At 38.7% G+C, this 12,204-nt stretch overlaps 1 protein-coding gene across 1 annotated transcript in view; it reads right to left on the reverse strand.

Annotated features, from left to right (window-relative positions):
- The window catches only part of BANK1 (B cell scaffold protein with ankyrin repeats 1), a gene marked incomplete at its 5' end in the record, with an annotated part of 117,090 nt that overhangs the window by 97,542 nt on the left and 7,344 nt on the right, over positions 1-12,204 (reverse strand). Inside the window, one exon of the mRNA XM_083861087.1 lies at positions 10,548-10,613. Coding sequence (XP_083717213.1) covers positions 10,548-10,613 — 66 coding nt within the window. The remainder of the gene's footprint in view (positions 1-10,547; positions 10,614-12,204) is intronic.

The raw sequence follows: 12,204 nt of genomic DNA on the forward strand, positions 1-12,204 counted from the left end.
TTTTAATCATGAAAGAGAACTGACAAATGCATCTGCAGAGCTCTGACTAAGCCTGCGTTTTAGCAAAGGTATCTTTTACCTGCTGTGTCTCAGCTGTATCATTACACCTCCTTTCCAGACACTCTATTACCCTGTGTGAAACACTCCCGCCACCCATCTCAAAGGACTGCAGCAGCTCTTCATCATGCAGGATTAGTCAGTATACTGCAGTCACCTAGTTATGTTATTGATATCATTTCATGCAGTTCAGAGTTAAAAAATCTTGACTGGCTGGTGAGACAATATCCTGAGAGACATCCATGCTATCTTGTATTACTGTAAATTATGAAAGACTCACAGTCAATTACATTCAAGGATACAAAGAACTTTCGAGCTACATCTTTTCCTGTTAAATGGATATAGAATATTAAAATATGTCTGTGATGGGCAGAATACAGAACTGTAGCAATTTGGCACTGCTGAAAGAAGTACCACAGCCATTTTGTGCTTCTTTGAAAAGGTGCCCAAGTGACTGAGGTATACAAACCATGCAGTGCTCCTAAGTGGCACAGAAACCTTTTCAGTCAGTGTCAGTACTGGCAATCTACAATTAGTTTTCTCCTTTCTTGCTTGCCTTTACTTCCCCCATATGCACCAGTTCATCCAGCACAGAATGTTTCCTTGCCTTACCTAAGGCATAGATTGAATAAATTACCACTATAAGAAATGTGTCTGCTAAATGAAGTTATACCATGGTACCCTATGGTAATTTTTTTTTTTTATCCAGGGACATGCTTTAATTGTGGAAGGGGGGAAGGGAATAAAATGTCTATAGTTCCTTGAAGAAGTTGAAGTTTCCTTGAACATCTAACCGAAGTTAAGCAGGTTCAAGGACCATCACTGACTAGTAAAATCTGCCCATCCTACTCCTGCTTATATCCTCATGCCTTTAAAGCAAAATAATTCTGAATTAAAGCTGTGAATTCAGCATAGATCATTAAAACTACACTGAACCTTCATGTAACTTGATGTACTTTACTAAAGTAGTATTAATTACATTTGCTTTAATTTACTTTAAAAATTAAATAGGCTACACTGAACAAAGGCTATTCTGTTTCTGAATGAGAACCCACACACAGTTCAATGCACTTTAACCAATTCAGCTCAGAATATAAGTGCAATGACTTCTCTGATTTTCACTGTGAAGATCAGACTATATTGAGCACTGCCCTTCAGAAAAATGAAGGCTTGAACTCTTGCTGAGGAAAATAGTTATGATACTTTACAGAAGCCTTTCAGTACCTAAACAGGACCTACAAGAAACATGGGGAAGGACTTTTTACAAGGGCATATAGGGATAGGACAAGGGGGGATGGCTTCAAACTCAAAGAGGGTGGGTTTAGATTAGATATAATAGGAAGAAATGCTTTACAGTGAGGGTGGCGAGACACCAGCACAGGTTGCCCAGAGCAGTTGTGGATGCCTCACACCTGGCAGTGTTTGAGGCCAGGTTGGATGGGTTTTGAGCAACTTGGTCTGGTGAAAGGTGCCAATGTTTATGGCCAGGGGATTGGAACTAGATGGTCTTTAAGGTTCTATTCAACCTAAACCTTTTTGTGATTCTGTGATTATGTATGCCCACCACACATATTTTGGGAATATATTCATATTTTAAGTTCTCATAAAATCTTACTCTTATGCACACAGAATTCACTTCAGAAGATAACTCATATGAAGTACATGCTGTTTCTGATTTTTTTTCCCACCACTTTAGGCAAAGGAGTCTCACAGAGACAAGAAACATTCCATTATCAGATTGACAAAATGAAAGGAATGAATAACAAATCTGGAAGGCACTGGATTCTCAGATGTCAGCCATCTGTCAGTGATTGTTCTTCAAGGATCATGTAGATGCATTTAATCTATGTAAAGTTCATGACAACTTTAATTCTACAGTCTGCTCTCTACTTATCAAAGATGATAGTAGTCCCTTTCACCTTTTAATGCCAATAATTCATCTACTGAGAACATTAATCCTATTACTAACAAGTTGGTTTGAATTAGGGTAAGATTTTCTTCCCAAATAATGATTTAATTTTAATATTTTTATTATGCCTAGTGACATCTAATGCAGTATCAGAACTTCAACCCAGTCACTACTATCCCGATAATCACAGCTATCCCTATAACAGACAATTAAGAAATGTGGCTTTTACATCGAAGACTTGGATATTTAAGAGAATTAGGATTCCCCTGCTGACTTGAAAGTGGCTATCAACTTATTAGCTAAAAACCATCAAGCAAGACCTCTTTCACTAAATGTAAGATCTACCTGACAATCAATGAACCATGAATAACAGTCCAAGAACCACAGGGATCTATATTACCACTACAATACAGTCACCAAAGTTTGGAGCCACCATCTCCAGCACTCAAATTCCTACAAGTAGTTGCACACGATCTGTCCCAAAATGTGGAACACGAAACAACCACATGAAATGTTATTTGTCAATGCTGAACAGGCGATACACCAGAGATTAAGCAAGCCTGGGCTTGTTGGCATTAACTGAAACAAAGTAGCTCATAAAGGTATTAATACCACAATCATGAGACTGTAGTAACACAAATGGAGCAATGATAGACAATATTTGTTTTATGTAGGCAGAAGGTGTTGCCAGATGTTCAAGTCTTTTGAACATTTAAATTTTGCACATCTTCATTATTTGTTGTTTTTACACTATTGGTTTTAACCTGAAAGCGATGACTAAGGAGCTCCACTAATTCCTGAGGCTTTCAGAAAAATTCAAAAATTACAACTGAGGGTGAAGATTATCTTAAAAGAAATATGAAAGGAACACCATTATTATGTTGAACTATGTAAGAGAGAGGATTTATTAAAGGGTATTTGTTATTGGTGAATGTGTTATTTTAATGTTTTATATAATGGTGACCTATTAGTGAGGTTTTTAAAATGTAGCAGTAACAATTGAAATAATTGATGAATAAAACTGGACCCTTTCTCGTAGGATCAAAGTATAAGAAATTATTAATTATATTCAATGATTCAGAGACAACACTATGAGCCAAAAGCTAAAAAGAAAGGAAAAATCTATGATAATCTTCCCTTGAGTAATCAGGGCAGTACTACTGGGAATTATCATCTATTATAGAGGGTAATGCTTAATTTCCATCAGATTACTTTAGTTGCCTTACTTTTGACAAATATCTGCTGCTGATGGTCACACTGAAAGGACTGATCTTTAATTTACATTAATTTTAAATATTAAAATATAACACACATTTACTGTAATTTAATTGGGGACAGTGCTGATGTTTTCAATTTCACTTCAGTGTTCTCTCCTAATTCATGTAACTTCAATACATCAACTTCGTATATTTTAAATAAGACCCTTTGGTCATAAGATATTATTGCTTTCAATTTAACATTTTGAACTAAATTCATGACATGACTTTGAAATTGTATTCCTTTACATAGACTGAGAAATTTTCATAATGTGTCTCAAGTCTCCTGTGTATTCAACAACCAACGCTTCACCACAGCTTCTAAGCAATTCTCCTGCTATATCCAACTTCCCTCTCAACCCCAAACTCTAACCTTTCGAATACACTCTTTAGTTATCCTTACTGCAGCCTACATGAGAATTAGAAGTGTTCTCTGTCTTTGATTACTTGGTAGTTGCTACATGTTTTGAGTCAACCATGTGTGTGACAGATTCAGGGCATTAAAAATAGAAGAAAATAAACTTATGAAAGATTTATGCGTTTTCTAAGGCTACCCACGAAATGAATCTCTCAGTCAAAATTAGGCTGGTTTTACAAAAGCAAAATGCCTACTAGCTTTACAAATTTCAGTTCTTCCTCAAGATTTGCAAAGCAATGCCAGCTGAAGAACTGAAACTGCAGTACAAAAGAGGGCCTCAATTAGCCCTAGATCATGCACCATAAAAGAGGATGAGAAATATGGGTAAATCAATTTAGGCAGATGACAAGGAATGGGAAGGTAATTCAGCACATGTGGCTACCTTGCCACCTGAAAGAAAAGTCAGGGTGTTCCAGTGTCAAAGATTAAAATAAAGAGGTTTACAGCAGATCCTTTAAGTGCAGTAGACATCTTGTGTAATATGGTAGGCCACTCTCCAGCACAACGTGAGGTAAAGGCAGAGGTGGTGCCACTGTGCTCTGTGAAGTATGACTGAAAATGTTCCCAGGTATAAGTGACTTCCTTGCAATTCAGAAGCCTGAATCCAAATAGTTCCATGAGTGCCCAGCAGAAATATGGATTAAAGAACAACCATATAGAAAAAAAAATGAAGTAACCTCCCGTAATGTGGAAAAAAATCAGGAAAAAAAGACCATATGCACATCATGTTCTTCTTGCAATCCACCTTTAGTTTACCATAGACATTTATGAAAGACAATCCTGCTAAAATGTGGATATATACAAATGCTGTATGAGCTCAGCAGAGAATGCAGCAGAGTGGGATTGAAAGGGAGCCTCTAACTGCACAAATTGCTTTATAAATTACCTGAGAAAGGCTGTGAGAAACAGGAAGGCGGAAAATTTCCACTACACTGGGCTTCCTTCAATAGGACTGTGTTCCTTGCATGAACGTGGGATTTGCTCCTTTTTACCATAAGCACTCTCTAAGATATTATTTCAAAGCAAATCTCTTTTCTGCTTTGCTGAAGTTTTCTTTCACAATTGTGAGAGAAGACTTAGGAATGAAAAGGTTTCAAAAAATCACAGAAAATTATTAATACATACTCAAACACAAAAACGTCTGACTTCAGTCTTAATTTCTTTCATTTGTCTTCTATAATGAATAAATTCCAAACCAAGATAAACTTATTTATTAGTGAACAAGCTTTAAATAACACTTCTCTCTATGTTGAACCAACTATCATTTGCAAATGCACTGACGAGTATTTTTGTTTATCTCAAGAGCCCCAGTTTCTCCTGCATGGTTGAGTTCTTCTGTCAAAAACAGTAGCTTTCTGTAAACTGGCCTATTTTGAACACATCTCCAAAATACTTCTATTACTTTATTTATGGTGTGCAACATTTCTTGCAAATAAGCATCAAACTGACAGTTTGATAAAAAGCTATCAAGAATAGTTTTTCCTTTTCTGAATATTATATATAAGTTTGGTGTTTCTGTCATCTTAGAAACCAGTGGTGCTGTAATTTTCATTAACATCCATTTCTCTCTCATAACAGCAATCCTGAAACTCCCCACACCTGTTCTTTTCTGAGTTACTATATACATGTAGGCATAGATTGATTTTCTGTGGAGATAGACGTTCACCTGTTCTTTCATTATCAAGTATGTTTTTCTACACAATTTATCACTCTGATATAACTGTAGCCTAATGGGGTCATCATGAATGCATCTAAAGAGAATATGAAAATCTTATTACATGTAGCCTCTTTGGCTCTGATAGTAAAACCAAAGATCTTGCCTTCAAATAATTCCCCAAACTGCAAAAGGATATTTACCATGAGTTTATCATGAGTTTATCTTTAAGAAATAACTTGTATGAAAACATAGGCATTTCTTTTAATATATACTTATATGTGATTGTAACTCTATATTCAGAGGCAATCTAAAGTTATAACAATGAATTGATTTGTGATTTGAAAGAAATGTTTTGTCAGTGCTTTAGCTAGGATGGATATATTTAGATGCTTTTTGAGACTGATTTTATCTTTTACTCCATATCAGTTCATGCTATTATTTTTTTCTGCAATGAAATCCAGGATTTTCAGCTTCACCAGTAGCACTTAGGAAATATGACTACTCTGATGAGTTTGACACACAGCAAAACTGTCCCAAAAAGTTTCTCTTAGGCATACTGATTAGTTTGGAAATAACAACTATCTGCCTGAGGTCATCTGGGTGCTGAGAAGAGTTGTTGATGGAGCTCAAGCCTGTAATTTCCAGTTTCTGGGTTCTGCATACTTCTCCTGGGAGAAGCAAACTGAAGTCTGCCCCTCTGTGTGTACCAGAAATCCTCAGTTATTGAAGCCTTATGTTTTATTAAAGAGTCCTTCCATCCACTTCAGAGTTACTGGAGTTCTACCACAGTAAGAACACTTGGGTGTTTTTGTACTATTTCTCTGTGCTATCTGCATAGACACCTCTCACCTCTGTTTCAGTGAAGGATTTCAGTGAAGGATTATACAGCACTAAACACTGCCCAAAATAAGATGTGCTGCTGCAACTGAGACAGGCTATCCTCCTGCAACTGACTCAAAGTACCAGTGAAGACAAAAGGACTGATACCAGATGCATCAAGGGTTGTAAAACCTCCAAAATTTGTTAGTCTGATAAAATGCTCCTGAAAATTCCTTATTGTTGCAAAGGGGGCAGCTGCAGCTGCCTAGTGACTCCCTTATCTCTAAACTCCAATTCAAGCCTCTTACAACTGCCCTGGCTCAAACTGCACATTGTGCTTGGTCACAAAAGTGAGACACTGCTACATTTAGAAATACACACATATAAAAGGACAGAGATAGGGAGGAATGCCCGAGAATCAAAACATACTTCAGGGAGGCACAACATTCAAGCTGAAAAGGGGTTTAAGTTTTTACAGGTATCACCCTCAAGGAATGAGGAAATTCCTCAAGGACTGAGTAGCCAAACTTTCTCCTCTTGGCCATGTTTGAAGCCATTCCCCTTATGAAGACTATTCTTTAGAGTCATCAAAATAGGACATGGATGGAAGGTCATGAATTTTAACATAACTGAAGTCCTTTAACAACTGCATTGAGAGAGACAAGGGGAAGAGATGGTGGTAGCAGGCATTCTCAGCCTTCACCCGGCTCAGACATGTCATTAATTATATCAAAATGTATGCTGACACAAGACAATATACTCCATGTTAAAGCATCTCTTAAATCAATCTGGTAACAGAAGCTAGCTTGGACTGCAGCAGTTCATTTACCAAAGAGAGTGTCAGTCTCAGGATGACAGCAGAGCTTCAATACCTGCACAGGGCTCCTATCAATGTCTGGATTAAATTTATGATGCTGCTCTTGATCTGTACAGCTCTGAATTACATGGGATTTGTCTGTCTAAGAGACCACATGTCTCGTGTGCCATGCTGCCATAGCTGCTGTCAGCAGAAAGACTCACACCAGACATGTTTGGTATCAAAGAAGGGGGAAAAAAAAGTGAGTTGTCAGCCGGACTGACTCACTGGGGACAGGCTGCTTTGCAATTTACTCCCACCTTTAGCTTGAAATAGCTAAAATCTATTGACCCTTAAAGCAGGCTAAAAGGTACACTGCCTTCTTGGGAACACAATAAAGAGTGATATTTTTAGACACATCTGAAAACCATGCTTGTTTTCTAACTCTTGATTATTTCTCTTTTGTTAGGGTTATGAATCAGAAGGTAATTTGAGGTCTTCATGTTCTAAGACAACGTCCTTTAATCCAATAGAATAGACATATTTTATTAAAAGGGGACTTCAGATAGCATTATAGGAAAAGAATAGCATAGCAGAAGTACTCTTAGAGCTCTTCATCTGCAGAGGGGATACAATTTATTTTGTTAAAAAGTGCTGGCCTTTCTTCAGTTACAGATATACATGTATGCAGATACAGATATATATGTGTGCAGATACATCTTACCTTGATGAGACCACTGAGAAGGACCAAACCATGTCTGCTGTTAAACTTAATAGGCAGACAGCTATCACCCTTTAAAATCAACTTTTGTGCTGCACTTGCCCATCCCTAATTGCTTCAGTTAATTAGTACTAGGACACAAGCTTTAGTGGCAAATGCTAAAAAAGACAAAGCTGTTTCACAGAAGGGGAGGAACCTTTTCAGAAATTGAATATCACCTAATGGGTACCCAAATCTGAGTTTAGCTCTATTTTGCAGTTCCACAATAATGCATTTATATTTTATTGTGGTGACAAGGCTGTATACCCAGATTCTAGTACAATTGCTACCTTTTTCTACCTTAGTAAAAATTATAAATAATGATCCTTTGGAGAACAGAAATTCTCCTGAGGAACCACAAGGGATATTCTCAAAATACGGCTCCAGGGTAATTGTAACAAGTCCTCTCTTGTTACACAGAAGCCAAAAATAAAGAAAACACATAAAATTTGTGTGTGGCTGAAGAGCTGATTTATTCTGTTATCACCTACAGGACTGAGTCCTCATATATTCCTATCATGATCATTAGCATTCTGCAACTAGATCTTTCCCCTCACTCAGCAGCAAATCAATTGTTTTCACATCTGCTTGTAGCCTGTATTTCCCCAAAGGATTTCAGTGATCATATTGTTTTTCCATTTCCCAATGTACTCTCTGACCTTTTCCCTCAAGGCCTTGCACAATTCACTTTAGTCAATCACTTCTTATTGATTGTTAGCGCCTGCTCATTCCCCGTCTATCCTTGCTTTAATGAATATAGGGGTATTTTTTAGTGATCTTATTTTTAATATGTCCTGTCATCCACTCATGTTCTTTCCACCCTTGTTGATTTAGATCTCTCATTTAGATTTATACTCCTGTTCTGTCCAACTTTCATTCTAGTTCAAGCTAAAATTCCATCTTCTTTCAGCTTATCCTTTCTTTTGTACAATGTTTGTATATTCAAAACAAACTTCAGCTTTCAGCAAGCTACTATCCACTTCACCTAAAGCACCATTCTTTTGGGAATTTATAGGTTCTGACAAAAACCTTTTCTTGGTTTATAATTTCTCCTGACATTTCTGTTCTGTGTCTTTCATACAACTTCTCACTGCATACATTTGCTTCTTATTAGAAAGAAGCAGAGAGAACAGACAGTCTCTGGAAACACTTTTTCACTATTCTTCCAAAGTCAAATCCTGTTTGTCTACCTGAAGATTCACCTACATCCTGGAGGGCACAAATACTGGCTAATTTGCAGCTGCCATCTTATCTTTCTTGGCTTTGTAAAGACTGATGCACTGAATCTTGGAAATTCCAACTGTTTCACTTCTTGGGCTACTTTTCCCTCCAAAGCTCTGCAGCAGTATCAGGTAACTGCTCCCTGTTGCATCATTAAAGAAAAAATGTTGACCATGCACTTCCTTACACTTGTTTGTGAGTCAGCCATAACCTTTACATGCACGATACCATTACTGGGAATCTCTCATTTCTAACTGGGTCTTTCACTCATCACAATGGATGATCTCTCAATGGTCCTCTTAGCAATAACTAGACATCATTAACCAGCAAAGGAGACAGACAATCAGTGCTTTCAGGATGACTACCAAAAGCTGACTGAGAACGGAATTCAGGAAATTTCTGCAAAGATTTCAAGTGAAACTTTTGCTTTTAATGCAAGACTTTCTTTGCTGGAAAATCTCCAAATCACTTTATTTCAATATCAACCATTCAGCTGACAGTAAACTTGGACTTAAAGCTGCTCTTCAAGCAGCCATAAGAAAATAGAAGTAGCTTGGAGGACCATCTCCTCAGTCCTTTCTTTTCTTGGGACTCTGTTTTCTCTAACCATTCCCTATTTTACTATCTCATTTTTTGGATGTAGCAGTGATGAATGATAGAAATGGTGGTATCAACTTATTTGGCACCTGGATGATGAGCCAGAAAGCCTTCTTTATACCAACACACTTTTCAGTGCACTGACCCATGGCATATTCAACATAGGACCAAAAGAGACATCCATAGAAACTTTGACAATAGGCCTCTACAGATAAACCAGGGCAGTTTTACAGCAGCTTTCTGCTTGACATCACACCATTACACCCAAGATGCCCAAGAAACTCACAAAGAGGCCTTTATCAGAATAGGGATGGGGGTTGAATAGGAAAGAGAGCCACTAACCTCAGAGTGCAGCAGCACAGAATAGCTATGCCAGGAACTCTGGAAAAACTTACTCCTTTTCCATTGGTAAGCATGCTGGTGCTATTAAGCCAATTACTTTACAACAGTGTCAACCCAGAAATAAAGTTCTCTCAGTAAGAACTGAGAACAGGAAACATGCTATGTAGCCCTTTACTAAAAGCAAGTTAAGATTTTGCCAATCTGCAATTCCTACTAGAACTCTCTATAAACTTTCACAGCTACAAATAAACAAATTGGCAAATGGCAACAGATTGGCTACAAAATGGCAAATGTCAACAGGTGCTGAAGCTGTGATGCAGCTCTCCCAGCCACTGGCTGTCAACGAATGATGCTGCAAATGTGAGGTGAGTAGGACTGATGTAAATGAAATTTTAAATCAGCTGCTTTTACAAGCAAAATTCCTATTACTGTGAACAGGAAAGGAAAGCTCTCCATGTCTTCCTTTTTCTCTACACTGAAATCACAAAAAAACACCCCCCAACTCTGTTGTATCTCCTCCTTTTTCACACTCACAAGATTGTGTGGGTATTGATGTGGGGGTGGATGTCTGAGAACAAGGCACATTCCTCTACACAACTGTATGCCATGGTAGGGATGGTTTATTGCCCTTCATGTCTAACAAGATGTAAGAGAACAAATTTAATTTCCTGAAAAGTACTGGATTTATTCTGTGGAATGCAAGAATTCAACTCACCATCTGCAAGAACTGCTTCATAGATGTAAGACACAGAGTCTCCAGGACTTTCATCCCATGGTTTATCTACGAAAAAATAAGAAATAAGAAATAAGATGATATCATCACACTGATTTCCACTTTTATTTTTAGATGAAAATCTATATGTATTTTAAATGTAAGATAAAGTTATTTAAAGCTTTTATTCTGCAGATAGAAAAAAAAATCATAGAACAAATCCAAGGGCTAGTACAGAGCAACAAGCCTAAAGAGATATTTCGATGCAGTTGTATTTATCCCTTTTCAGTAAACATCCTTTTGACTGATTTTTTTTTTCAATTTACTAGAGCTGGTGAGAAATGTGCACTTGAGGAAGAAGTTTCCCTGAAAGTCAATACAGCAAACAATGGGAGAGGAGTTGGATGTAAGGAAGGAGAATAGAATCATGTGCAGTAAAGTGAGAAACTGAAATGGATACAGGCATTGCAGTTTGGAAGACAAGACAACTGTTCAGTGCTCTGTTTGATAACACAATAGATCTGGTTACAGACAGTACCATAGAATCAGAGAGGGGTTTGGGTTGGAAAGGACCCTGAAGAACATCTAGCTCCAACCCCTTAGCCATGGGCAGAGACACTTCCACTGGACCAGATTGCTCAAACCCCATCCAACCTGGCCTTGAACACTTCCAGGGACGGGGCACCCAGAACTTCTCTGAGCAATCCATTCCAGCTCCTCACAATCCTCATCGTAAGGAATTTCTTCCTGACATCAAACTTAAACCTACCCTCCCCTCCAGCTGAAAGCCATTCCGCCTTGTCCTATTCCTGGAACCTTCTATGCTCTGGGTTGAACAACCCCAGCTCTCCCAGCCTGTCTGCAGGAGAGATGCTCCAGTACTCTGACCATCTTCATGGCCTCCTCTGGACTTCCTCAAGCATGTCATTCATATGTTGGGAGCTTCTAGAGCTGGATGCAGCACTGCAGGTGGGATCTCAACAGAGCAGAGCAGAGGGGCAGAATTCCCTCCCTGGCCCTGCTGCCCATGCTGCTCTGGATGCAGCCCAGGATGAGGTTGGCTCTCTGGGCTGTAAGCACACATTGAGCTTCTCATCAACCAGCACCTCTAAGTCCTCAAGGCTGCATTCAATCCATTCTCTACCCAGACTGTATTTGTGCTTGGGATTGCCCCAACATGTGCAGACCGTGCACTTGGCCTTGCTGGCTTTCTTGAAGTTTGTGTGGGCTCACCACTCAAGCCTGTCAAGGTCCCTCCAAATGACATCCCTTCCTTCCAGCATGTCAACTGCACCACACAGCTTGGTGTCAGCAGCAAATTCACTAAGGGTGCACCAAATGCCACCAAAAAAGATGTTAAATAGCATCCAACACAGAATCTCTGAATGGGTCTGGTTGGAAGGGACCATTGTGGCTCATCTGGTCCAAACCTCCCTGCTTAGGCAGGGTCATCCTAGAGCACATGGCACAGGATTGCACATTTTGAACATCTCCAGTGAGGGAGACTCCACAACCTTTCTGGCAATCTGTTCCAGTGTTCAGTCACCCATGTAGTGAAGAAGTTCTTCCTCACATTTAGGTGGAACATCAGTTTCTGCTCACTGCCTCTTTTCTTATTGCTTGGCATCACTGAGCCTGCCTCCATCCCCTTGACACTCTC

The sequence above is a fragment of the Zosterops lateralis genome (genome assembly GCF_965231275.1).
Source record: "Zosterops lateralis genome assembly, chromosome: 5".
In the NCBI taxonomy this organism is placed as follows: domain Eukaryota; kingdom Metazoa; phylum Chordata; class Aves; order Passeriformes; family Zosteropidae; genus Zosterops; species Zosterops lateralis.